Source organism: Chiloscyllium punctatum, chromosome 35, assembly GCF_047496795.1.
Source record: "Chiloscyllium punctatum isolate Juve2018m chromosome 35, sChiPun1.3, whole genome shotgun sequence".
Classification (NCBI taxonomy): domain Eukaryota; kingdom Metazoa; phylum Chordata; class Chondrichthyes; order Orectolobiformes; family Hemiscylliidae; genus Chiloscyllium; species Chiloscyllium punctatum.
The window spans coordinates 5,749,515-5,776,841 of NC_092773.1; the positions used below are offsets into that span (position 1 = coordinate 5,749,515).

At 43.7% G+C, this 27,327-nt stretch overlaps 1 protein-coding gene across 1 annotated transcript in view; it reads left to right on the plus strand.

Annotated features, from left to right (window-relative positions):
* LOC140459553 (calcium-activated potassium channel subunit alpha-1-like) overlaps nucleotides 1–24,502 on the plus strand; it is a 106,623-nt gene extending 82,121 nt beyond the window's left edge. Inside the window, exons 23-31 of the mRNA XM_072553798.1 lie at nucleotides 495–512; nucleotides 1,466–1,561; nucleotides 6,742–6,966; nucleotides 7,698–7,899; nucleotides 10,270–10,347; nucleotides 14,071–14,201; nucleotides 16,533–16,727; nucleotides 19,441–19,547; nucleotides 23,815–24,502. Coding sequence (XP_072409899.1) covers nucleotides 495–512; nucleotides 1,466–1,561; nucleotides 6,742–6,966; nucleotides 7,698–7,899; nucleotides 10,270–10,347; nucleotides 14,071–14,201; nucleotides 16,533–16,727; nucleotides 19,441–19,547; nucleotides 23,815–24,502 — 1,740 coding nt within the window. The remainder of the gene's footprint in view (nucleotides 1–494; nucleotides 513–1,465; nucleotides 1,562–6,741; nucleotides 6,967–7,697; nucleotides 7,900–10,269; nucleotides 10,348–14,070; nucleotides 14,202–16,532; nucleotides 16,728–19,440; nucleotides 19,548–23,814) is intronic.
* Nucleotides 24,503–27,327: the final 2,825 nt, after the last annotated feature.

A 27,327-nucleotide genomic window follows, 5' to 3' on the forward strand; every position in this document is an offset into this window, starting at 1 on the left:
CGACACAATATTCCAAGTGTGGTCTCACCAGGGAATTGTAGAGCTATAGCAAAATCTCACGGCTCTTAAACTCAACCCCCCCGTTAATGAAAGCTAAAACATCATGTGCTTTCTTTACAACCCTGTCCAGTTGTTCCTCAACTTGGAAGGATCTATGTATTTGAACACCAAGATCCTTCTGTTCCTCCACACTACCAAGAATCCTGTCTTTAATCCTATATTCAGCATTTGAGTTTGACCTTCCAAAATGCATTTATCCAGGTTGAACTCCATCTGCCATTTCTCAGCCCAGCTCTGCATCCTGTCTATGTAGCGCTGCAGCCTGCAGTAGCCCTCTATACTATCGACAACACCTCCAACCTTTGTGTCATCTGCAAATTTACTAACCCACCCCTCAACCTCCTCATCCAAGTCATTTATAAAAACTACAAAGAGCAGAGGCCCAAGAACAGAGCCCTGCAGGTCACCACTCACCACTGACCAGCCAGCCAATTCTGAATCCAGGTAGCCAAATCTCCCTGTATCCCATATTTCCTGACTTTATGAATGAGCCTACTAGGTTCAGGTGGGGAGAGGGGCAGAGTGGTGAGGTAAGGATAGGTAAACACAGGTAGAGTGTACGACCTGATTGGTCAATGGGAGGAATGAATCCAGTTGGTGCTGGAAGGAAGGATCCATGAGAAGAATGAGAGAGGGGGAGAGGCTGGGAAGGGAGTCGGGCGATGGGAAGAGAGGTTATTTGAGTCCTTCGGGCTGTAGGCTGTCCAGGCGGAAGATGAGGTGTTGTTCCTCCAATTTTCAATGTGGTGCATTGTGGCAATGGAGGAGGCCAACGATGTCGTTTCGGAGGAGTGGGAAGGGAAATTAAAATGGGCGGTGACTGGGAGGTCTGGTTGGCACTCCACCTGAGTGCCCATGGCCACCTCCAGGATTTGGATCAAATTCTGTCAGGAAATGTTTCCGTGAAGCACGGCAGCATTTTCTTCCATCTTGTAGACATTACTTAAATGCAAGTTGTTGTTGGATCAAACAAAGGGTGAGGATGCAGGACAATTGGATCACTCAAGCAGATAATGAGTCAAATGACCTCCTTCTGGGTGTGTAATACTCTCAGCATACCACACCAAATTACCAGCCAAGATAAACACAGGAAGACAGGAAGGAGTACACAAGAGTCCAGTGCCACAATCTTATTCTCTTCTACCCAATAAGCTTACATATCAAACTGCTAAAAGAGGCATGTGGCCACTTTGGCTACATTTTTATGCAGCCGAATATTGTCGCTTATTTTTCTCTCCACATCGGTACCACTGGTTCACAAAGATGGTGAGTGTTAGCAGCTAAGTTCTCTAAAGGTAGGACACACTCCAGTGACTATACCTCAATGCCAAAGCTCATCTCCCTTCATAATCTGAACATAGAGATAAGCGACATTTTATTCTTCCGATGTTGCATTTTTATTTACAGGATTGAAACAATGCTAAATAGAGAGAAGGTGAAATTGGATTCCACTGGTATGTTCCACTGGTGCCCACCAAAGGGCATCAATCAAGTCACACTGGTGGGTAATCGGATTTGCGCTACTGTTATCAAAAGAGCTGTAATATCAGTTTCTGTATCCTCTCTCAGTGTCTCCCACGGATTTGGCTTCAATGCTAGGTGCTTGAGTCCTCCACCACAGTTCCAATCAAAAGGTCTGTCAGAATCACTGCTCCATTAAGTTCTTGGCATGACATATGATCTTGGAACACAATCTCCTTGTGAAATGATAATCCCTGTCCCAATGGTAGCAATTTGTACAGTATTTACAGCACTGAAATCAGTCAGATGGTCCAAGTGTTCTGTGCCAGTTTTTATACTCCATATCCTGTCACCAACTTTCCTTAGCTCCCTCTATGTTTATACAACTTGCTTTTAAATGCATCGATGCTATTCACCTCAACCACTCCCTGTGGTCAGGAGTTCCACATTCTTACCACTTAGTGGATTTCTTTGCACCTAACATATTTTTCTAGCCTCTGGTTTTGGACTTGCCCACAAATTGAAACTTTTTTTATGACTGAATAATGTCACATCAGGAAAGATTTGATCCCTGCTTGTTCCAGACTGTTCCATATAGCCTTCACTATTTTTGACAACACTATCCCAATTCACATAAAAACCATGTAATTCCTTCCATGGAGAGAAGCAAATGGATGAAAAACCTGGCCAATTTTGGCCACTCATTAAGGTGATGGGACTAATGCAGCTAACCACTGTGACAATGGGCTCCTAGTAGTACCTATCCACTTATTAAAACAAACTGACTTCCAGCCGAGCCAGAAACAGCTGCTTTTGCATCTGTATGAATTCGGTGAATCAGTGTCCAGCATAGTCGCTTGGTTCAAAGGTTCATGGCGCTTGAGAAAAGAATGGCAACAGCACTGAAGGAGGCTATTTGACCCAATGAGCCCATATTGCCTTCGTGACTGTGGTTTTAACCCATTGTTCCTGCCTGGCCCCATTAGCCTTGAACTGAAGTGTTTGAAAATATAATTACACAACATCTACCGCACTTCCCTCATCAATTAATTTGGAACTCCTTCAAAAAACATAGAACATAGAACAATACAGCACAGAACAGGCCCTTCGGCCCACAATGTTGTGCCGAACATTTGACCTAGCTTAAGCACCTATCCATGTACCTATCCAATTGCAGCTTAAACGTCGCCAATGATTCTGACTCTGCCACTCCCACAGGCAGCGCATTCCATGCCCCCACCACACTCTGGGTAAAGAACCTACCCCTGACATTCCCCCCCCCCGCCCCATACCTTCCACCCTTCACCTTAACTTTATGTCCCCTTGTAACACTCTGTTGTACCCGGGGAAAAAGTTTCTGACTGTCTACTCTATCTATTCCCCTGATCATCTAATAAACCTCTATCAAGTCACCCCTCATCCTTCGCCGTTCCAATGAGAAAAGGCCTAGCACTCTCAACCTATCCTCGTACGACCTATTCTCCATTCCAGGCAACATTCTGGTAAATCTTCTCTGCACCCTCTCCAAAGCTTCCACATCTTTCCTAAAGTGAGGCAACCAGAACTGCACACAGTACTCCAAATGTGGCCTTACCAAGGTCCTGTACAGCTGCAACATCACTTCACGACTCTTGAATTCAATCCCTCTGCTAATGAACGTTAATACACCATAGGCCTTCTTACAAGCTCTATCCACCTGAGTGGCAACTTTCAAAGATCTATGTACATAGACCCCAAGATCCCTCTGCTCCTCCACCTTACTAAGAACCCGACCGTTAACCCTGTATTCCGCATTCTTATTTGTCCTTCCAAAATGGACAACCTGACACTTGACAGGGTTGAACTCCATCTGCCACTCCTCAGCCCAGCTCTGCATCATATCTAAGTCCTTTTGCAGCCGACAACAGCCCTCCTCACTATCCACAACTCCACCAATCTTCGTATCATCTGCAAATTTACTGACCCACCCTTCGACTCCTTCTTTCAAGTCATTAATAAAAATTACAAACAGCAGAGGACCCAGAACTGATCCCTGCGGAACTCCACTTGTAACTGGGCTCCCAGGTTGAATATTTACCATCTACCACCACTCTCTGACTTCGACCGGTTAGCCAGTTCTCTAACCAACTGGCCAAACTTCCCACTATCCCATGCCTCCTGACTTTCCGCATAAGCCTACCATGGGGAACCTCTTATTACGGTCCCTCTCATTTGTAAATACTGAAGAAAAGTACTCATTCAAGACCTCTCCTATCGCTTCCAACTCAATACACAGTCTCCCACTACTGTCCTTGATCGGACCTACCCTCGTTCTCGTCATTCTCATGTTTCTCACATAAGCATAAAAGGCCTTGGAGTTATCCTTGATCCTACCCGCCAAAGATTTTTCATGCCCTCTCTTAGCTCTCCTAATCCCTTTCTTCAGCTCGCTTCTGGCTATCCTGTATCCCTCCAACGCTCTGTCTGAACCTTGTTTCCTCAACCTTATGTAAGCCGCCTCCTTCCTCTTTACAAGACATTCAACCTCCCTCGTCAACCAAGGTTCCCTCACACAACCATCTCTTTCCTGCCTGACAGGTACATACATATCAAGGACACGTCGTATCTGTTCCTTGAAAAAGTTCCACATTTCCACGACATCCTTCCCTGATAGCCTATGCTCCCAACTTATGCTCCTCAGATCCTGTCTTACAGCATCGTATTTACCCTTCCCCCAATTGTAAAACCTACCCTGTTGCACGCACCTATCTCTCTCCATAACCAAGGTGAAAGTCACAGAATTGGGGTCACCATCACCAAAATGCTCACACTAACCATCCCATCACTTGTCCCGGTTCGTTACCAAGTACCAAATCCAATATGGCCTCCCCTCTGGTCGGACAATCTACATACTGAGTTAGAAAAGCTTCCTGGACACACTGCACAAACACTGCCCCATCCAATCTACTTGATCTAAAGAGCTTTCAATCAATATTTGGGAAGATGAAATCGCCCAGGACTACTACCCTGTGGCTTCTGCACCTTTCCAAAATCTGTTTCCCAATCTGTTTCTCCACATCTCTGCTGCTATTGGGGGGCCTATAGTAAACACCCAACAAGGTGACTGCTCCTTTCCTGTTTCTGACTTCAGCCCATACTACCTCCAAAGGCAGATCCCCCTCGAACTGCCTTTCTGCAGCCGTTTTCCCATTTCTAATTAGCAAATCCACCCCCCCTCCTTTTTTACCACCCCCGCTAATCTTACTGAAACATCTGTAACCAGGAACCTCCAACAACCATTCCTGTCCCTCTTCTATCCACGTTTCCGTGATGGTCACAACATCGTAGTCCCAAGTACCGATCCACGCCTTAAGTTCACCCACCTTATTTCTGATAGTCCTTACGTTGAAGTATACACACTTGAACCCATCTCTGTGTCCGCAAGTATTCCCTATCAGTGCTACCTTCTCCACAGCCTCCCTACATTCTTGGACATCCTGAAAAACAGCTAACCTACTTGCTGGACTACAAGTCCGGATCCCATCCCCCTGCCAAATAGTTTAAATCCCCCTAAAGAGTGCTAGCAAACCTACCTCCCAGGATATTGGTGCCCTTCTGGTTCAGGTGCAATCCGTCCTGCTTGTACAGGTCCCACCTTCCCCAGAATGCAGTCCAATTGTCCAAATACCTGAAGCCCTCCCTCCTACACCATCTTTGCAGCCACATGTTCAACTGCACTCTCTCCCTATTCCTTGCCTCACTGTCACGTGGCACCGGCAACAACCCAGAGATGACGACTCTGTCCGTCCTACCTTTTAGCTTCCAGCCTAACTCCCTGAGCTCCTGAATGACCTCCCCATCCCTCTTCTTACCTATGCCGTTGGTGCCAATGTGCACTACGACTTCTGGCTGCACACCCTCCCCCTTAAGGATTCTGAAGACACGGTCCGAGACGTCTCGGACCCTGGCACCCGGGAGGCAACAAACCATCCGAGAGTCTCACCCATGTCCACAGAACCGCCTGTCTGTCCCTCTAACTAGAGAGTCTCCTATAACTAGCGCTATCCTCCTCTCCCCCTTTCCCTTCTGGGCCTCAGAGCCGGACCTCGTGCCAGAGACCCAGTCACTGCAGCTTACCCCTGTTAGGCCGTCCCCCCCAACAGTATCCAAAGCGGTATACTTATTGTTGAGGGGAACGACCACAGGGGATCCCTGCACTGCCTGCTTCCTCCCCTTCCCACCTCTAACTGTTACCCAGCTACCTCTGTTCTCTGGCGTAACTATGTCCCTGTAGCTTCTATCTATCACCCTCTCAGCCTCTCGAATAATCCACAGTTTATCCAACTCCAGCTCCAGTTCCCTAACGCATGGTGGGTGGCACAGTGGCTCAGTGGTTAGCACTGCTGCCTCACAGCACCAGAGACTCGGGTTCAATTCCCGCCTCAGGCAACTGACTGTGTGGAGTTTGCACATTCTCCCTGTGTCTGCGTGGGTTTCCTCCGGGTGTTCCGGTTTCATCCCACAGTCCAAAGATGTGCAGGTTAGGTGAATTGCCAATGCTAAATTGCCCATAGTGTTAGGTAAGGAGTAAAGGGTATGGTGGGTTGCGCTTCGGCGGGTCGGTGTGGACTTGTTGGGCCGAAGGGCCTGTTTCCACACTGTAAGTAATCTAATCTAATCTAAAAAAACGCGGTCTGTGAGGAGCTGGAGCTGGCTGCACTTCCTGCAGGTGAAGTCGGCAGGAGCATCGGTGGTCACCCCTACCTCAAACATCCTGCAGGAGGAACATAAAGCATGATTTCATTTTGTTAGTTGCCATGTTGAGTGACTTTCATATGCCCTTCTCTAGTTTCTGATATGACATTTGTAGCTGCAAAACACACATAGCTGCTAGTCTGTGTGAAGAAAAACCCAGAGACAGCAATGGGCTGAAGAATCATCCTAAGCCTGGTTGAGAGAGAGATGTTAGTCAGGACAATCTGCTGTCTGAAATGTTGTTGATTATTTTGTTTTATTGTTTCATTTACTTCCACATGTGTAACCACTGCTATCACTCAGCGCCCAGTTCTGGGCAGGTTTAAATGAGTTCTGCAGTAAGTAAAACTAAGGTGCAATCTTTTGCTTATCTATTGTATAACAGGCTCGAGAGGTTGAATGGATTCCTCCTGTTTTCCAGGTTTGATCCTGATCACAAGAAGTATCCGTTTAAATAAAATCCTGTCCCAATGTTCCTACTTACAGAATCGTGCAATGGCAACGAGACTGCGACTCTCCAGACACGTGATAGTCTGCATCTTCGGGGAAGCACAGAGTCCTGGGATAGGGCTGCGCAACTTTGTTATGCCTCTACGAGCAAGCAGCTTCGCCTACGATGAACTCAAGGCCATTGTGTTTGTGGGCTCTCTGGATTACATAAACCAGGAGTGGTCAACCATCAGCAACTTCCCCAAGATCTTCATTTTACCGGTAAGTGCAAGAGCAAGAGACACTCTTATTCCTTAGCAGGCTGAGCAATGTGGAATGTCCCCCGTGAGCACAGAAAGGGATATTGATACATGAAATGCAGGCCACTACATCATCTCCAACTCAGAAGATCAGGGCGTTAAGACCGAAGATTTGATGACATCATTTCAGAACAATCGCTTTCAAAAAGCGAAAATTTGCATTTCCACCACACCTTTCACAATCTCGGGACAGGTTGAATCATTTTACAATCAATAAAGTTGAACCAGACTGAAGCCAAAACTGTGAAGCAGTCAAAGCAGATATTTAGTCTACAGCAAGCTCCCATAAACAGCAATGAGTATACGAATGATTTCTGGTCATCCTACAGTCCCAATGTGCATCAGAGGATAAACACAGCCTCAATTTGACATCCAAAGGTGTAGTAGTCTCTCAGTACTGACTTTTGGACAGTGCAGTACATCTTTTCAAATAATTCAGTGACAGTGAAGCAGAACTCATTGCTAACCCTGTTATTATTTTGTGGGTCTTCCTTTGTGCAAAGTACCTGCCATGTTTGTGGCAGGACAAAAATGAGAGTATCTGACCAGCTGTGAAAACACTTAGAGATACACGCTTTCTCTCTCACTTGCTGCATTGGCTTTTTGTTGTCAGAACAAGCATAGTCAGTGTTTTAGAATCTTTCAATATTGATAAAAAAATTATGTCTCATGACCTTATGGCATTTGATACAGGGCTCACCATTATGTCGTGCTGATTTAAAAGCAGTTGGCATCAGTTCCTGTGACATGACCGTCATTATCTCATCAAATCGGACCAATTTGCAGGAGAAGACCCTGGAAGACAAGGAGTGTATCTTAGCAACACTCAATCTCAAGGCAATGCTTTTTGAAGAATCCATGGACATCAGTGACATGATATTGGAATCTGCTGCAGGTACCTTTGCTTACTAGCTGAATGTTTAAGAAATTTTAAGTTATGAGATATTAAAGTACCTTAATGTAGTTGAAATAACTCAGGAGAGGCCAGTACGCTGTCACCAAGTCACCCTTTATTTGCACAAGGACAGTCCTTGACACTGATCTGGCTTCCACAGAACCAGCTCTCACGAGTGAACAGGTTGTCGAACACTCCTGTTCTTCTCTGTCAGCGAAGGCTCCCTGATTGGACCAGATTGGACAGGGAGCTCATATTTTCAGGTCTCCCTGATTGACCTCATTGCAATCACAACAGGAGTAACTTGCCGAGTGACAGGTGGTTTAAACTACATTATTTGGAGAATAACAAGCTAGCAAAGAGGAATAAGGCTAATAAAGTGAAAATGTTGAACAGTCATCAGCAAGGAAGTAAGACCTTTCATACTGGGACAGATGAAGGAGGACTATGATGAATACAGAGATAGGTTTCGATTGCACTTATGTAACTGGACAAACTGCAGAATTTGTGAACTTCAATCACAAATAGCCTCATATAGAGAATGGAAACAGGTGAAGTAGAGACAGAATTGGGCACTACATATTGCAAGATACAATGTGTTTCAAAAAGATACACAACACAGAAAAGAAAATGGTGAAGCAGCACTGATTAGCAAAGACATTGCAATGTTGGAAAAAGAGAGAGACCCATGCTGGGCAAGGACAGAATCCATTTTGCTAGATTTCAGAAGGTAGGAAAGGAAGATCATAAGTTTGGGATCTTCAATAGGTCTCCAGATAATGATGGAGAAATAAAGGAGCAAATCTGCAAGGAAATCAAAGACATATGCACAAAAGAACACGATTTGAACATTGGGAAACTTTAATGACCAAAACACTGGTTGGTGCAGCATCAGAACATGGCTGATCTGCATCTGAAGCTGGAAACTAGTCAGGTACATCATCTATTAAATGCTGCACACCCCAAATTGAAGGGCTGGGGATGATGAGAACAGGTAAGAGGAAGGAGAGTGGATGTCAGGACAAATCTATTATGACAGGGCTTCAGATGTACACTTCTACATGATAAGGAGATGACAGTTCTAAATGAAATGTGAGTTGACTTTCTTTTCTGTACATCAGACTCTGTAGTCTTAATTACTTGACTTGTCTTATCTCAGTGTTTATTGTACAATCCAGAAGAGGAGAACAGAATATCAGACACCAAAACATGAATTAACATGCACTACAACTGACAGCCACTGGAAGTGTGCCAACTGAGAAATGAGCCAGTGATAACTCAGTTAATTAGGTACCAATCCTTTGGTGTTCATGTTCAATCACACACCAGACAGTGGGCTACAGCTGTGAGATTCTCAATGATTTTGATTTTCCTTTTCAATCAAGGATCAGATAGTCAGACCACATAATGAGATGTGTTAATTATGATCAAATGGGCAGTGCTCTCTTCTCTGACAAAGGAGGTCAAGGATGTTCACCCTTTCCCGAGTTGGTCTTGGGTAAAAATGACCGCCTTAGTACAGAGTGTAACACTGAGTAAGTCGGAGTGGGGGGGTTGGGGGGGGGGGGGGGGTCAGTACTGAGGGAGTGCCGCACTGTCACAGGGTCAGTCCTGAAAGTGTGCTGTGCTGTCACAAGGTCAGAACTGAGAGAGCGCCACTTCGACTGACCACTGCACTGTTGGAGGGTCCATACAGAGGGAGTGCCGCACTGTCGGAGGGTCAGTACGGAAGGAATTCTATTAGAGGATCTATTAAATGCCTTACATTCTGTTGCTGCTTTCAAGTAACAGAATCTTTTATCGGCTGTTTAACCTTGAGAGCCAGCCAACGTTTTTAAAATCATGACAGAGGGAGGCCTGAACGCCACCAGTCCATCAAATCTGCTCCGCCCAACAGATCATGGCAAATTTGATAATCCTCAACTCCAATTTCTTGCCTTTTTCCCATAACCCTTCATCCCCTTGCTGATGAAAACTCTGTTTCTGACAGTTTGAATACACTTAACAACTCAGCCTTGACAGTGCTCTGTGGTAAATACATTCCATGGAATGACTGAGAGAAGAAAGTTTCTTTACTTATCTGGAATTAGGATGGTGAGCCTGTCCCCTGGTCATTGATGGCCCATTTAGGGAAAATCACTGGCAAGTCACTGCTCCTCACACAGCATGGGTTTACCATCCAAGTTTGTGCTTGACAGCAAGGACCATGAAACCACTGGGCAATTCCTACCCCACGTGTTTACTGGGTTAGTAACATTGTGTGTACCTGTGATCTTTATGGGACATGTATTCAAACCAAGGCCATTGAGAAACCATTGTATCATAACTTGTTCCAAAACACTTTACTCACAATTAACAATTGTCTCACAGGAAATGATAATCCAAGTGCTGATTTATCGACCGTCGAGAACAAGCAGTACTACAGAATTCCTGTCATCACCGCACTTGGTAAATGCTTATGTCTTTCTAAAGTCTGTTTAAAGTGATCTATAAATTTCTCATCACAATCAGACTGCAGTTACACTCCAGTAATAATGTCTGGCTTCAACCCAGAGCGCAAACTTTGAAACCCCAAGGATTCTGAAACAAGTTTGAAATAAGTGCACGGGCTGTGTGGTCTTAGCTGTGGCTCTGAGAGTAATACTTTCATCTTTGACTGTTGGTTGTGAGTGACAGTCCCGCTCCAGAGTCTTGAGCAGATTATTTCTGCTAACATTAACTGTGAAGCTATGGGGCAGTGCTTCACTGTCCGTGATTCCATTTGTCAGATGAGACATCCCTGTCAGGTGGATGTTCGATGGAGGAGTTGTTGGCTCAGCCAGTATTTATTGTCCACCTCCAATTGCTGTTGATGTGATCATTTAAACCTTACCTTCCAAACCTTTGTCTCTCCAACTCCTTTTCTGGAGAGATACCTTTATCCACCAAATTACATCAGAACGACCAAAAATCGAAGAAAACAAAGCAGCCTTTTGGGGGCAGTGTCACTTTATTTTAAAAAAGATAAAGAAAAAAATTGCAAAATCAAAATTTAATTTGATTTCATTTCTGGTACCCAATGCCCTTGAAAATCCTCAAGTGTGCCACTGAACATTGTGTGCTTCCTCTTCAAGGGCATACGCACGAAAAACAAGGCTAACAGTGTGAAATTACGGTCCCTTCCATAGCTCACTGACTGGGACTATTAATATTAATATTCATGAATCGAGGAGGTCTTCTGACCCAACACACCCCCTGGATCAGATGTCCAAAAACCAGGCGCATGGAGGTGAATTGCAACCAAAAGTCTAGAAACAGGCATCTCGAAAAAGAAAGGAGCACAACTTCCCACAGCCAAGGGGTATGTGGATCCTGGACTTTGCAGCACTCAAGAAAATGCAGTAGGCATAAATAGAGATGAACTTACAGCTGGTGGTGTTCCCCTATATGGCTGCCCTTGTCTTTCTCGATGGTAGTGGAAGTGGTTTTCAAAGGTGTTGTCACAGGAGAACTGGTAAATTTCTGCAGTGCATCTTGTAAATGATACACACTTGTGCCACTATTGGTGGTAGAGGGAGTGGATGTTTGTGGGTGTGGTGCTAATGAAAGGGATGCTTTTTCCTGGATGCTGTTAAGTTTCTTTTGTTATTGAAGCTGCACCCATCCAGGCAAGTGGGGAGTATTCCATCGCACTCCTGACTTGTGCCTTGTGGATCGTTGACAAGAAGTCAGGAGTTGAGTTAGTCTCTCTAGAATTCCTAGTCTCTGACCTGTTCTTGTAGCTAATCCTGTTCATTTTCTTGTTAATGGGAATCTCCAGGATGTTGATAGTAGGGGAATTCAGTGATGGTACTGCCATTGTATGTCAAGGAGCTTTGGTTGGTGTCTTTCTTGCTGGAGGTGGTCATTGATTGGACTTTGTGTGGCAGAAGTTACTTGTCACTTGGCAGCCCAAGCCTGAATAGTGTTCAAGTCTTGATGCATTTGGACATAAACTGCATGAGTATCTGAGAAGTCAGGAATGATGTTGAACATTTTGCAATCATCAGCAAACATTCCCACTTCTGATCTTATGATGGAGGGAAGGTTTTGATGAAGTAGCTGAGGGTGGTTGGTCCAAGGACACTACCCTGATGAACTTCAGCAGAAATGTCCTGGATGTGAGATGATTGATCTTCATCTTCCTTTGTACTTTTGGCTGAAGGTTGTGGAAAATGCTTCAGCCTTATTATTTGACAATGATGCGCTAGGTTCCTTCATCATTGAGGATGTGAATATTTCGGGAGCCTCCTCCTACAACGTGTTGTTTAATTGTCCACCACCATTTGTGGCTTGAAGTGACAGGACTGTAGAACTTAGATGTTATCTGATCATTGTAAAGGTGCTCCTCTTTGTCCATTGCATGCTGTTTTTGCAGTGCTTGATATGTTGTGTGAGTAAACCTTGACCAGGTTTACAGTTCATTTTCAGACAAACCTGATGTTGCTCCAGGAATGTCTTCCTGCACTCTTCATTGAACCAGGATTGATTCCCTGGCTTAATGATAATGGTAGACTGGGGGATATGCCGGGGCATGAGGTTACAGAATGTGATTGAGTACAATTCTGTTTCTGCTGTTGGTGGCCGCCGGTGCCTAATGGATGCCTAGTCTTGAGTTGCTAGATCTGTTTGAAATCTGTCCCGTTGAGCATGTGGTAATGCCACACATGCTGGAGGGCTTCCACAATGTGAAGGCAGGACCTTGTTTCTGCAGCATTTTGTGGAGGTCATTCCTACTGATTCTGTTATGGACAGACATGTCTGTTATAGGTAGAATGGCGAAGGTATGGTCAGGTATCTCATTTAAGATCAAATGCCTGATCTTTGGACACCCAGTCCAGGGTGACAGACCCGGTTAGAAAACCCTTTCGACTCATTGGTTCCCTCACCACCTGGCACTGGGCCAGTCAGGGAGTTAACCCTTCAGGACTTAGCCAGCAATTTTACCACAATTAACAATGAACGTTGAAATCACCCACCCAGAATACATTCAGTGCTCTTACGGCCATCACTGTGCCCTCCCAATGTACTTCAAAATGTAAGTCAGCCAAGGGGAGGAGGTCTGTGTCAATTAGCAGGAGATTTCCATGAGGCTTCATGGGATCTGGAGTCAATACTGAGGATTCCCAGGGCAACTCCCTCCTGACTGTACACTGCTGAGGCAGCATTGCTGAGATTACATTATCTAGGAGATTTGATTCTGTGAATATGACTATGTTGGGCCATTGCTTGACAGTCTGTGACACAGTTCTCCCAAATCGAACACAAGTCTTCCATCTCATCCTGCCCAGGTAAGGAGACCTTTACAGGGTTGACACGCTGAGTATGCTGTTGTCGTTTCTGGTGAGTTGTTTGATGCTGAACATCTGCCTGGTTTTACTCTTTCCATGAAACACTGTAATGGTTCAGTACAATTAAATGGCTGACTCAGCCATTTCAGGGACTTCATGGTCATGTGGCTGGAGTTACATTGACATCAGTTCAGGCAGTATTTCCTTCCCGAAAGAACTTTAATGAATCAGTTGGGCTGTTATAATACGCAATTCATGGTCATCCCTCAACTACTTTTAATTGCGGGTTAGTGAATTTCAAATTTAATTCAACCCAATATCCTCAGAGCATTAGCTGGGTCTCTGGATTACTGGTCCATTAACACTCCCACTGTGCCACTGCATCCCTTTGAGTTCAGCATCTCATATTTAATCCTCCGCTAAGGTTACTGAAACTGATCCTCCAGTGGTTAGCACAGTGGTTAGCACTGCTGCCTCACAGCGCCAGAGACCCGGGTTCAATTCCCACCTCAGGTGACTGACTGTGTGGAGTTTGCACATTCTCCCCATGTCTGCGTGGGTTTCCTCCCACAGTCCAAAGATGTGCAGGTCAGGTGAATTGGCCATGCTAAATTGCCCGTAGTGTTAGGTAAGGGGTAGATGTAGATGTAGGGGTATGGGTGGGTTACGCTTCGGCGGGGTGGTGTGGACTTGTTGGGCCGAAGGGCCTGTTTCCACACTGTAAGTAATCTGATCATTTATCTCCTTGGCTGCTGCGCTTCCAAAACTGCAAGACACACCTTACCTCCCTCTCATATTTCTTCAAGGGATTTGAGAGTTGCTACAAACACTGTTTTATTCTCAGCTTCCTTTTTAATTGCAGTTCACGATTCCAATGTCCATTTTCTGGATCAGGAGGATCGCGACGATCCCAATACGGACCTTTACCTTACGCAGCCATATGCCAGTGGATGTGTGTTTGCATCAAATATTTTGAATTCCTTGATGTGCACAGTAAGTTAAAGGGAAACTGCTTTTTTTTTCAAGGCCATTGGAATCTCAGCATAGGTTAAGCTGAATGAATTGGATCCAAGTGTCGTCACTTGAGGTGAAATTTGGTTGGTTAAAAGATCTGTCCTGGATTTGGAAATTCTGATAGCTCTCATTAAAAACAAGTTCGAAACATAAGTCTAATTGTTGACTTTTGTACCAGCAAGACAGAGGTATAATTGGGATCTTGGGATAGTAATTTATCTAGGACATAAGAAGAGAAGTGAGTTGTGGGCTGTTGTGGCACAATGGTGCCATTTCGACCTCTGGGTCAGAAGGCCTACGTTCAAGTTTCACTTGCTCCAGAGGAGTGTGGTAATATGTCTGAATAGGTTCATTAACAATATCGCAAGGAGGTGAGGAATGAGATTTGTGAGGTGCAGGGGGACTTCAATGACTTAATGGAAGATTTAAAAAAAGGCATGAGGAGCAATATTTTTACACAGAGAGTAGTTTGTGTGCAGAATGAGCTTCCAGAGGAAGAAGTGGTTGAGGGTGGTGATAACTTTTCAAATACATTTAGGTAGGTACATGGAAAGGAAATGTTTGGAGCTATATGGGCCAAGTACAGGCAAGTGGGATGATAGTTGGCATGGACTGGTTAGACTGGAGCGTCTGTTTCCATGCTGTATGACTCCATGACTCTATAACTAAACATCTTCAGCTGATTCTTTAATGATCTTTCCTCCATTATAAGATCAAAAGTTGGGGTGTTAGCTGATGATTGCACAAAGTTCGGCTCCATTTGTGATTCCTCAGATATTGAAGCAGTCCATGTTCAAATGGAACAAGATCTGGACAATATCCAGACTTGGGTTGACAAGTAGCAAGTAACATTCATGCCACACAAATATTAGGCAATGACCATTTCCAATAAGAGGCAATCTAACCACTGATCCTTAACTTTCAATTGTATTACAATCACTGAATTCCCCGTCTTTCAACATCCTGGGGTGACCATTGACCAGAAACTCAACTGGACTCCTACATAAATACAATGACAACAGAGCAGGTCAGAGGTAAGTAATTCACCTTCTAACTCCCAAAACCTAGAAGGCACAAGTCAGGAGTGTAATGGATTATGCCCACTTGCCTGAATGTGTGCAGCTCCAACAACATGCAAGAAGCTGGACATCATCCAGGAAAAAGCAGCCCGCTTGACTGACACTGCATCTATAAGCAGCCAATCCTTCCACCACCAATGCTCAGTAACAGCGGTGTGTACTATCTACAAGATGCACTGTAAAAATTCAGCAAAGATCCTGAGGCAGCAACTTTCAACTCCCCCCACCCCCAACCACTACCCATCTAGAAGAATATGGGCATGGCATACATGGGAATACCATCCCCTTCAAGTTTGACTCCAAGCCACTCACCATCCTGACTTGGAAATATATCGCCATTCCCTCAGTGTAGATTGGTCACAATCCTGGAATTCTCTCCCTAAGGGCATTGTGGGTCAACCCGCAGCACTTGGACTGCAGTGGTTCAAGAAGGCAGTTCAGCACCACCGTCTCCAGCCAGCGGCACCCACATCCCACAAGTGAAATTAAAAAAAAGAATGCCTGAAATTATTTTTCAAAGAGGTGGCAATGGAGCTTCCGCGATCAGGCCCTGTTGAAACCGGACAGAATTGGTTATCAGAGTTCATCTAACCACAACTTGCATTTATTTTGTGCCTTCAAACAGCTAACACACCAAAAGAGACATTACAAAGGTTACTAACAATTTGATCAAAGAGGAAAGCTGGCAGGAGAGATAGAGAGGTGAAGAGATTTAGGAAAAAAATTCGAGAGATTCAGGCCCAGGACAAGTGGAATAATGGGAGAAAGTGAGGACTGCAGATGCTAGAGATCAGAGCTTAAAAATGTGTTGCTGGAAAAGCGCAGCAGGTCAGGCAGCATCAAAGGAGCAGGAGAATCGACGTTTTGGGCATGAGCCCTTCGGTCCACAGTGGGAATTCTCAAGAGGTCAGAAATGGAGTGGTGCAGAAATGTTTGAGGGTTTGAGGGCTGAGAGGTTTTCAGAGATGCAAAGGGTTGAAGCCATGAAAGGTTTGAACACAAGGAAGAGAGTTTAAAAATAGAGGTCTCGGTGGATTGGGAACAAATGCAGGTCAAAGAGAACAGGTTGACAGAATTTGATGGAGTGAGTGTAAGAGTTTGAATGTGTTGAAGCATGAAAGGGAGCAAGGTGAGACACTGGCCAGGAGAACGTTTGAAAAAATCATGATTCATCAGAAATGAACCTGTCTTCCATGAACCTTACAAGCAACTGTCATGTTTTGCTTTCCAGACATACTTCAATGACAACATTCTGATGCTGATACGTACCCTCGTTACTGGGGGTGGGACACCAGAGCTCGAAGAACAGTTGGCTGATGAGGATTCCCTGAGGGGTAGCATCCATGCTCAGGACAAAGCAGAGCAGCGGAACCGTTGCAAGCTAGCACGAATCACCCTGTGTGACGAGCGCTTTGCAGAGTTTGCTGTAGGTTATCTGTCATGATCCCACACTAGGTAGTGTCTGAGTCTTCTTTGCTTGTGTCAAAAGGACGTACCAAGGTTGTCAACCTGTGAAAGGGGCTGTGATTCCTCACTCGAGCCACTGAGTCAGAAGATTCAAACTCAGCTCACATGGCATCTCAGAGCAGTGTCAAAGTTGTACTCCATCACAAAAAAATTGGCACAATTAAAGACAAAAGATGTCAATGAGCTTATTGTACATAAATAGTCCAATCCACTCAATTGGCCCAAGCTGACATTCATTATCCAGATCAGTTTCCTCTGATCCACACGATCATCCTTCCATTTCTTTATCCATCCTGCATTTATTTTGCTTCCTTTAAATACCTCAGGTTGTAGTGAGCTACACATTCTCATCACTCTCTGTATGAAGATGTTTCTCCCAAATTTCTTCCTGGACTGTTTTGGGACTGTTTTACAATTACATCTGGGAAATATCTCTTCTGCTCCCTACCCCTGGACAGAATTCTTTCAGGTTTCCCTGTTCCAGTTCCAGTCCTCAGATCATGAAAGTAGTCTGTGCCCACATACAGCAAAACTTAACATCATTCAGGCCGGGTCTGAGAGTGGCCATACAAGAATTGTCAATGTCCAGGCAGAGAAACTCAACAGTCTTCCCTTGGCATTCAATGGTTTTATTGTTGCCAGGTCTCATAAATTGATCATCCTGGAGGCCATCAGTGACCAAACTCTTAACTGCGCAATGTACATAAATACATTGGTTGCAAAAACAAGTCGGAGCCTTCTAAAAGTTACTCAATCTGCAGACTCTTTGAAGACTTCCCAAAATAATACATTTATTTCATCACTTGTGTAGATATTTTTAATCAACCTATTCTTACACGGATCAGGAGCTGGTGGGACTAGTTGCAAAAACAATGCTGATGAAAAAGGTAAGGTAATTTTACTGACAGTGTTGGTCATGGTAAAAGGTAGGGCTATATCTGAGGGTAGAACTGTCGAGGAGTCAATGCTGAAAATGTGAAGGTGGGTGTTTAGGATAAGGAAAGTTTCAAACATTCAACAAAATTTGGCAACACCAGCAAATGACTTTGTCAAGATAAGCTTTTAGTAAGATAACGATGTTCTGTCTATCAGCTGGGACTGCTTAGAGCAGCAGCTTGTCCATCAAATGCAAGGACTGGTGAGCGATAGTCAACACGGCTTTGTGTGTGGAAAATCATGTCTCAATAACATAATTGAGTTTTTTGAAGAAGTAACAAAGAGGATTGAAGAGGGCAGAGCTCTTCAGGCTTCAGTAAGGTGTTCGACAATGTTCCTCATGGTAGACTGGCTAGCAAAGTTAGATCATGTGGAATACAGTTGGAGCTAGCCATTTGGATACAGAACTGGATCAAAGCTAGAAGACAAAGGGTGGTGGTGGAGGGTTATTTTTCAGACTGGAGGCCTGTGAGCAGTGGGGTGCCACAAGGATCAGTGCTGGGTCCACTGTTTTTCATCATTTATATAAATGATTTAAATGTGAACACAAGATGTACTTAGTAAGTTTGCAGATGACACCAAAATTGGAGGTGTAGTGGACAGCAAAGAAGGTTACCTCAGACTACAACAGGATCTTGATCAGGTGATCAATGGGCTGAGAAGTGGCAGATGGAGTTTAATTCAGATAAATGTGAGGTGCTGCATTTTGGAAAAGCAAATCTTAGCAGGACTTATACACTTAATGTTAAGGGCCTGGGGATTGTTGCTGAACAAAGAGAACATGGTTCCTTGAAAGTAGACTCGCAGTTGGACAGGATAGTGGAGAAGGCATTTGGTATGCTTTCCTTTATTGGTCAGAATATCGAGTATAGGAGTTGGGAGGTCATGTTATGGCTGTACAAGACATTGGTTAGGCCACTTTCGGAATACTGCATGCAATTCTGGTCTCCTTCCTATCAGAACAATGTTGTGAAACTTGAAAGGGTTCAGAAAAGATTAACAAGGATGTTGCCAGGGTTAGAGGACTTGAGCAAGAGGGAGAGGTTGAACAGGCTGGGGCTTTTTTCCCTAGAGCGTCGGAGGCTGAGGGGTGACCTTACAGATGTTTATAAAATCATGAGGGGCATGGATAGGGTAAATAGACAAGGTCTTTTCCCTAAGGTGAGGGAGTCCAAAACTAGAGGTATATGTTTAGGATGAGAGGGGAAAGATTTAAAAGGGACCTAAGGGGCAATTTTTTCACACCGAAGGTGGTACATGTACGGAATGAGCTGCCAGAGGAAGTGGTGGAGCCTGGTACAATTACAGCATTTACAAGGCATCTGGATGGGTATGTGAATAGGAAGGGTTTGGAGGGATATAGGTCAAGTGCTGGCACATGAGACTAGATTCATCTGGGATGTCTGGACATTATAGACGAGTTGGATCGAAGGGTCTGTTTCCATGCTGTACATCTCTATGACTATGTAAGTACATTTTTTCATGGCTTGTGTTAAGCTTGCAGACTTCAATGTGAGAGCTATTGGGACTTTAAGGAAAGCAGTGTGTGTGTGCCTGTGAAAGACAAGGTCAACACCTAGGTTTAAGTTGTCCCAACATTCACCTTTCAAGGTTGTGTGAAAAAGAACTTCACCAGGTAGGTTTCAATTGCAATGTAATGATTTGTCCTTATTCATTTTATTCATGTATCATCAGATGGTTTTTATCATCTGTAATAGATATTTTGGTTTTACTAGGATGGAGGAAGGTACATGGATCTGTTTTGCAAAGCACTGAATGTTTATGGGATACTTTGCTTTGGAATATTTCGATTGCAAGATCCAGAAAAGCAATCAAAGAAACGGTAATTCTTTTGATTATTGTGCAATTTTGATGTACCCAGCACATCTATTCAGAGCACTGACCACTGCATTTTAATTTGTTGACATCTGCCACAATTGTTGACATCTGTCACAGGAACATTGTAATATAGGAACAAAACAGAACTCAGCATCTCCAGTGAATCAACTCAGAATGCTAAAAATCACACAACACCAGGTTATAGTCCAACAGGTTTAATCGGAAGCACTAGCTTTCGGAGTGACACTCCTTCATCAGGTGGTTGTGGAGGACACGATTGTAAGACACAGAATTTATAGCAGATGTTTATGGTGTGATGTAACTGAAATTATACATTGAAAAATACCTTGATTGTTTGTTGAGTCTATCATCTGTTCGAATACCATGATAGTTTCACTTCTTTCATCTGTAAATCACAAAACTTTTTTTAAAAGTTACATGCTCAGGTTAACTGTAACAATTAGTGTTAGCCAGATATTATGTTGAAGGTGTTAGCCCCCTGTGTTCTCTGCCTATGCCATAATGTTTAGACTGATTCTAACCTAAAAAGTGAGCTAACAGAGTCTTAATGAGTGTATGCAGTTTTTGAGCAAAGTACAATGTAACTCTGCAAGTACAAATTCACCCCACAAACATATATATATATGTGTGTGTGTGTGTGTGTGAGTTTGTGTAGGAGTATCTGTGTGTGTGTATAGTGCAATGGTGATCACCTGTAATGTGACATGAACCCAAGGTCCCAGTTGAGGCCCTCCCTATGGGTGTGGAACTTAGCTATCAGCCTCTACTTGGCCATTTTTCGCTGCTGCCTGTCCTGAAGTCTGCCTTGGAGGATGGTCACCCGAAGGTTCGAGGTCGAATGTCCTGGACCACTGAAGTGTTCCCCAACTGGGAGGGAACCCTCCTGTCTGTTGATTGTTGAGTGGTGCCCATTCATCCATTGTCATAGCCTTTGCTCGGTTTCCCCAATGTACCACGCCTCAGAGCATCCTTGCCCACAACATATAAGATAGAAAATGTTGGCTGAATCAATGAGTACCTGCCAGGTACATGGTGGGAGGTGTCCCCAAGTGTAATGGTGGTATCCATGTCCACACTCTGACATGTCTCGCAGCGCTGAACGTGACAGGGTTGTATGGAGTTGTCCTGAAAGCTGGGCAGTTTGCTATGAACAATGATCTGTTTGAGGTTTGGCGGTTGTTTAAAGGTGAGCAGTGGAGGTGTGGGGAAGGTCTTGGCTAGGTGCTCATCCTCATTGGTAATGTGTTGCAGGTCACGAAGAACACACACACATACACACACACACATATACGTTTGTGGTGTGAATTTGTACTTGCAGAGTTACATTGTACTTTGCTCAAAAACTGCATACATTCATGTAAGGTTATTAACTCACTTTTTATTTATAATCAGTTTAAAATTATGGCACAGACAGAGAACACAGGTCACCTTCAACATAGTATCTGGCTAACACCAATTGTTACAGTTAACCTGAGAATGTAACTTTTATAAAAAAGTTTTATGATTTACGTATGAAAGAAGTGAAACTATCACGGTATTCGAACAGATGATAGACTCAACAAATAATCAAGGTATTTTTCAATGTATAATTTCAGTTACATCACACCGTAAACATCTGCTATAAATTCTGTGTCTTACAATCGTGTCCTCCACAACCACCTGATGAAGGAGCAGCGCTCCGAAAGCTAGTGCTTCCAATTAAGCCTGTTGGACTATAACCTGGTGTTGTGTGATTTTTAACTTTGTACACCCCAGTCCAACACCGGCATCTCCAAATCATAACTCAGAATGCTATGCTCAGTAGCAGCAGTGTGTACAATCTACAAGACACAGTGCAGAAATTCACCAAAAATGCTGAGATAGCACCTATCAACTCCATGACCACTTCCATCTAGGAGGACAAGGGCAGCAAGTTCCACTTCAAGCCACTCACAATCCTGATTTGGAAACATATTGCTCTTCCTTCACTGTCTCACTGTCTCAATATTTTGGAATTTCCTCCTTAATGGCACTGTGGGTCAACTCAGAGCATGTGGACTGCATCAGTTCAAGAAGGCAGGTCACCACCACCTTCTCAAAGGCAACTCGGCATGGGCCATAAATGCTGGTGAGCCACTGACGCTTACAACCCACAGATGAATTTTTTAAAAACCTGAAGGACTGATTGGTATTGTAATTCTCCCATTTAATCCCCTTATCCAACAAAAAGCTACCCCTCTCAGTTTTGACATTTTCAGTTGGTCCTCAACCTTAATAGCTTTTTGAAGGAGAGTTCTGGATTTCCACTAGCTTTTGTGCATGAAACACCCTTCTGAAAATAGAGGTTCTCTGCAATAACACTCATTTCATTAATGCAACTTTGATAACATGCAATTGATGAACTGGGGACACTGTATCTATAGCACAAACTTTTAATGCATGTCTTAGTTCTAACATGACTCTGGCCCCCATTAGTTTAAATAGTGCTGCTATTAAGTGATTTTCTTATAACACCAGATTACACAATAACAGAACCGTTACAGCAGAGCTGACTGTCCTCAAATGAGCACACTATAACTTTAAGGTAAAGCAAAGAACTGCCAGTGCTGACGATCTGAAACAATCTGTGGAGAGAAAACAGAGTTAATGTACCAGTCCAACGACTTATCATCGGAAGATCCTGCAGAAGGGTCACTGGACATGAAACTCTGCTTTCTCAGCACAGATGTTGCCAAACTTGCTGACTTTCTCCAACAATTTCTGGTTTAGTTATGATTTTATGGTTACTCTTGCTTGCTTTGAACATCCTCCAACACAAGACAAAGTAAATTACCTCCATGTACTCTCATCTTTCTTAAACTGTATAAACACATTGGAATTGGAGGCCCTCTTGTGTCATGGTGATTGTGTCCCTACCTCTGGACTAGGATACCCAGGTTGAAGTTCGACCTGCGCAATAACATATTTGAACGGGTTGATGAGAAAATGAAGTTAAATAAAAACTTTTTATTAAAATTAAACACTGGAATTAGAGCACTCTATAATCTATACTCAAGGCAATACAAGTCTAATTTAAACAAACAATCCTATCACCTCACCCTTTAGGCCTGTATCATTCAGCTGGATATACTTTATACCCAAATTAAGGCCAAAATATCCTTGCTAAAGCATGGAAGCCAGAATGAACATCTAACTGTCAACTTCACCCATGTAGGTAATGCCTAAGCTAAGAAGCTGATAGATTGCATGGTCCACCCCAGGGAGCTGAGAACTTCACCTAGACCGACTAGTGGAGTACTATGGGAGGTAGCATTTGCCTGGGCCATTAAAGTAATTCAGACATCACTCATATGTTCTGTTAGGCACCATGATTTAGTGCAAGGAAAACAGAATTGCTTTTGTGCTCATCAACACTACACAGACTGACGCCGCTATGAAAAATAAATTATTTAGTCACTTACCTCAGTTGCAGGTACCAGTTGCATTGACTCAAAACTTCAGGCAGGATTAACCTAAGAAAAAAAGAAACATTTGCAATTCTTTTGCATCTCGGACAGCTGAGTTAATACAAAATCATTGTTGTGACACAGACGTTGTGGCAACCAAGCAAACATAGCAACAGACATAAACAATGATCCAATGGCCAAATGATCGACTTTGTTGGTGACGCTAGTTGAGGCCGGGACACTGGACATAATCCCACTGCCCTTCTGCAGAATGATGCTGTGGAATCTTTAAGGTTCAGGAAGAAAAATCCATTAAAACATACTGGTCCACCTTGTCTTATATTCTTAAAATTGGAAACCTGGGATGACCAGGATGTCCATTTCCAAGTGTTATTACTGGCTTTTCCCTCTGGGTAAAGTCTCATTGGAAGTGAACTGCACACATTCGTTTGATATCTTTCAAGAAAAGAAATATACTCAAGTTCTCCACAGGAGTGTAAAACAAAAACAAGCCAAAGAAAGTTTTTTGGACAGATAACCAAACCATGGCACCAAATTCCACAGCTTCAATTTGCCACTTTTGGCTCTGTGAGCAAAGTTGGTGTGAGCTGTTCTTAAAGAAAGTGCAAATACAATCAAAAGTAACATTCAAAAGCGAATTAAGTGAATAATTTAAAAAGAAACGTGTTGGGCTATGGGAAGGGGCAATAAAATGGGACAGATTGTACAGCCTAAACAAGAGCCAGCACAAGTTCAGCAGGCTGAATAATCTCCATTTGTATTGCGTCATTCTGATTCTAAGTGATTTGTGCTGTTCTCTTTCAGATTTGTCATCACAAATCCCTCTCCTTTATTTGAACTTAATATGACGGACTTCATCATGTGCACTGTGCCCTTCCACGACACACAAACCATGGCTACTTCCACCTACTGTCAAAGAAATTACTCTTCCAAGTTTATTCCATTGCACACATTGACCAGAAAAGGTTCCATGAGATTCACAAAGATTCCAAAGGATGGTCAAGAGTCTGAGAGTGAGAATAGATCAGTCAAAGATGAGGAGAAACCAATTGAGGACAGGCACATTTTGGGCACAGACAGAGTTTTCGAAGACAATAGTGCCTCCAAAAACAGGTTAAAAACTTTGGAAAGGGCTGTGATTGACCAGTGGAAACATTTCAAAAGAACAACTGACTTGCACATGCATCCAAAGGACAAAACTAAATCTGTTAACACGACAGCAATTGAGCAATCAATGGAAGTGTCAAAATCCAGTGAAACCTCATTAGTGAGACTGTTTGAGGTGCCACCAAAACCTGACAAAGTAACCACAACTGGAAACTTCGAAAGAGATTCAATACATGAAGACATTGTCATTGGACAATTAGAGATAACAAAATCTACTCACGAAAACAAGAGCAGACAATCAAAGGAAGTTCAAAAATCTGGTGAAGAAGCTATAGCTGAAGAATCCAGAGAAGGCCAAAGATCTGGTGAAACTGCTCCAGAGTGAATTTTTCATGATAATTACATATGGGTCTGGCAGCAGATCTACTGCAACCATTTTTGTGTTTCTCTCACCATTAACCAATAAAATTCTGATAACACTTCTTTATTTACTTATTTCGATCTTCGACCTGTCTGCTCCCTACACTTACAATGAGACTGGGAACTTTTTAAGCAGTTAAGAATAAAGAATAAAGAGAAGTACAGCACAGGAGCAGGCCCTTCACCCCTCCAAGTCTGTGACGATCACTAAGCCCTAACTAAGCTAAAAGATTGGATCTGTATTCCCTCCTGATTCATGTAACCATCCAGATGCCTCTTCAATGTCACCAATGTATCTGCTTCCATTACCTCTTCTGGCAGTGTGTTCCAGACACTTGCCACTCTCTGCGTGAAAAACTTCCCTCGCACATCTCCCTTAAACATTCCACCTCTCACCTTGAATTTCTGCCCCCTTGTAATTAAAACTTAAACCCTTGGAAAAAGCCTCTGACTATTCACCCCATCTATGCTTTTCATAACTCTGTAGACCTCTGAAGACAGGTCTCCTCTCAGCTGCTATCTTTCCAGTGAACACAATCCTCATCTGTTTCACCTTTCCTCAAACCCAATGTCCTCGAGAAGGCAACATCCTGGTGAACCTTCTCTATACTCTCTCCAAAGCTTCCACATCTGTCTTGTTGTGTGGTGACCAAAACTGCACACAATACTCCAAATGCGGCCTCACAAGGGTTTTATATACCGCAGGAGAAAGTGAGGACTGCAGATGCTGGAGATCAGATCCTCATTGCTGATGAAGGGCTTATGCCAAAAACATCAACTCTCCTACCCTTCAGATGCTGCCTGACTGGCTGTGTTTTTCCAGCACCACACTCTTGGACCTTTACATCACTGCAACATGGTTTGCCAACTCTTGTACTCTATGCCCTGGCCGATGAAGGCAAGCATGCTGTCTGCTTTCTTCATCCTCTTGGCCACTTGTGTTGCCACTTTTAGGGAACCGTTGACCTGCACACCCAGGTCCGTCTGCATGTTCATGTTCCCAAGGGTTCTGCCATTTACAGGAGAATTCAAACTTCAATTTGATCATCCAAACTGCATCATCTTGCATTTGTCTGGATTAAACTCCATCTGCCATTTCTGTGCCCAAGTTGCCAATCTATATCCTCTTTTATCCTTTCACAATCATCGGCACTATCAGCAACTCCACCAATCTTCGTGTCATCTGAAAATTTATGAATCAGACACTCACATTTGCCTTCAGATAATTTCTATACACAACAAACAACAAGGACCGAAAACTGACCCCTATTTAACACCACCAGGTACCAGTCTCCATTGTGAAACACACCCTTCCACCGCTACCCTCTGTCTTCTGTGACCAAGCCAATTTTGTTTCCATCTAGCCAGACCACCCTGAATCCCGTGTACTTTAGTTTCTGGAACAATCTGCCACATGGGACTTTATCAAATACCTTATAAATTATATCCACAGCCCTTCCCTCATCAATTATCTTTGTCACCACTTCAAAAAAATTCAGTCAGGTTGGTTACTCATACAAAACCATGCTGCCTGTCACTAACTAGTCCAACTTCTTCCATATGTGCACATATCTTGCCCCTCAGTATCTTCTCCTAGAGCTTCCCCACCACCGACATCAGACTCAGTGGCCTACAATTTCCTGGATTATCTCTGCTTCCTTTCTTAAACAAAGGAACAACATTGGCTAATCTCCAGTCCTCTGGAACCTCACCTGTTGTCAATGACGATGTGAAGATACCTGCTAATGTCCCAGTTATTTCTTCCCTTACCTCTCGCAGTAACTTTGGACAGATCCCAACTGGCCCAGGGGACTTGTTTACCTTAATGTAATTTAGGACATCCAAAAGTTCCTTCTTCAATATATTGATATTTCTAGAGTATTCATCCCTGATCTCAATATCAGTCATGACCTTCTCTCTTTGGTGAATACTGATGTAAAGTACTTCTTAAGGATCTCTCACACTTTAGCTATGGCTCCACACATTACTTCCTTCCTTTGTCCCTGAGTGGGCCTACTTTTTCCCTTGCTACCCTCTTTCTTGTAATATAGGCATAAAATAAATTGAGATTCTCCTTGAAACTGTTTGCTAAAGACATTTCATGGCCCCTTTTAGCCTTCCAAATTCCATGTTTAAAGCTCCTTTCTAATTTCTCTATACCCCACAAGGACTTCATCAGTTTGTAGGCGCTGAGACCGAGTGTCGGCTTCCTTTTTCCTTTTGACTCAAGCTTACAATTTCCCTTGTCATCCATAGTTCCTGAAGTCTGCCATCCCTATCCTCACGTTATGCAGAGACATGCATGTCCTGCTCTTTAATCAACTGGCATTTAAAAGCCTCCCACATGCCAGACATAGATTTACCTTCCAATAATTGCTCTCGATCTACAGTCCCCATGAAATCTGTGTTGATCTGCAAAGGCATGGTGAAATATAGAGTCATAGAGATGTACAGCATGGAAACAGACCCTTCGGTCCAACCTGTCCATGCAGACTAGATAACCCAACCCAATCTAGTCCCACCTGTCAGCACCCGGCCCATATCCCTCCTATTCACATACCCACCCAGATGGCTTTTAAATGTTGTAATTGTACCAGCCTCCACCAGATCCTCTGGCAGCTCATTCTATACCCGTACCACCCTCTGTGTGAAAACGTTGCCCCTAAGGTCCCTTTTATATCTTTCCCCTCTCACCCTAAACCTATGCCCTCTAGTTCTGGACTCCCTGACCCCAGAGGAAAGACCTTGTCTATTTATCCTATCCATGCCCCTCATAATTTTGTATACCTC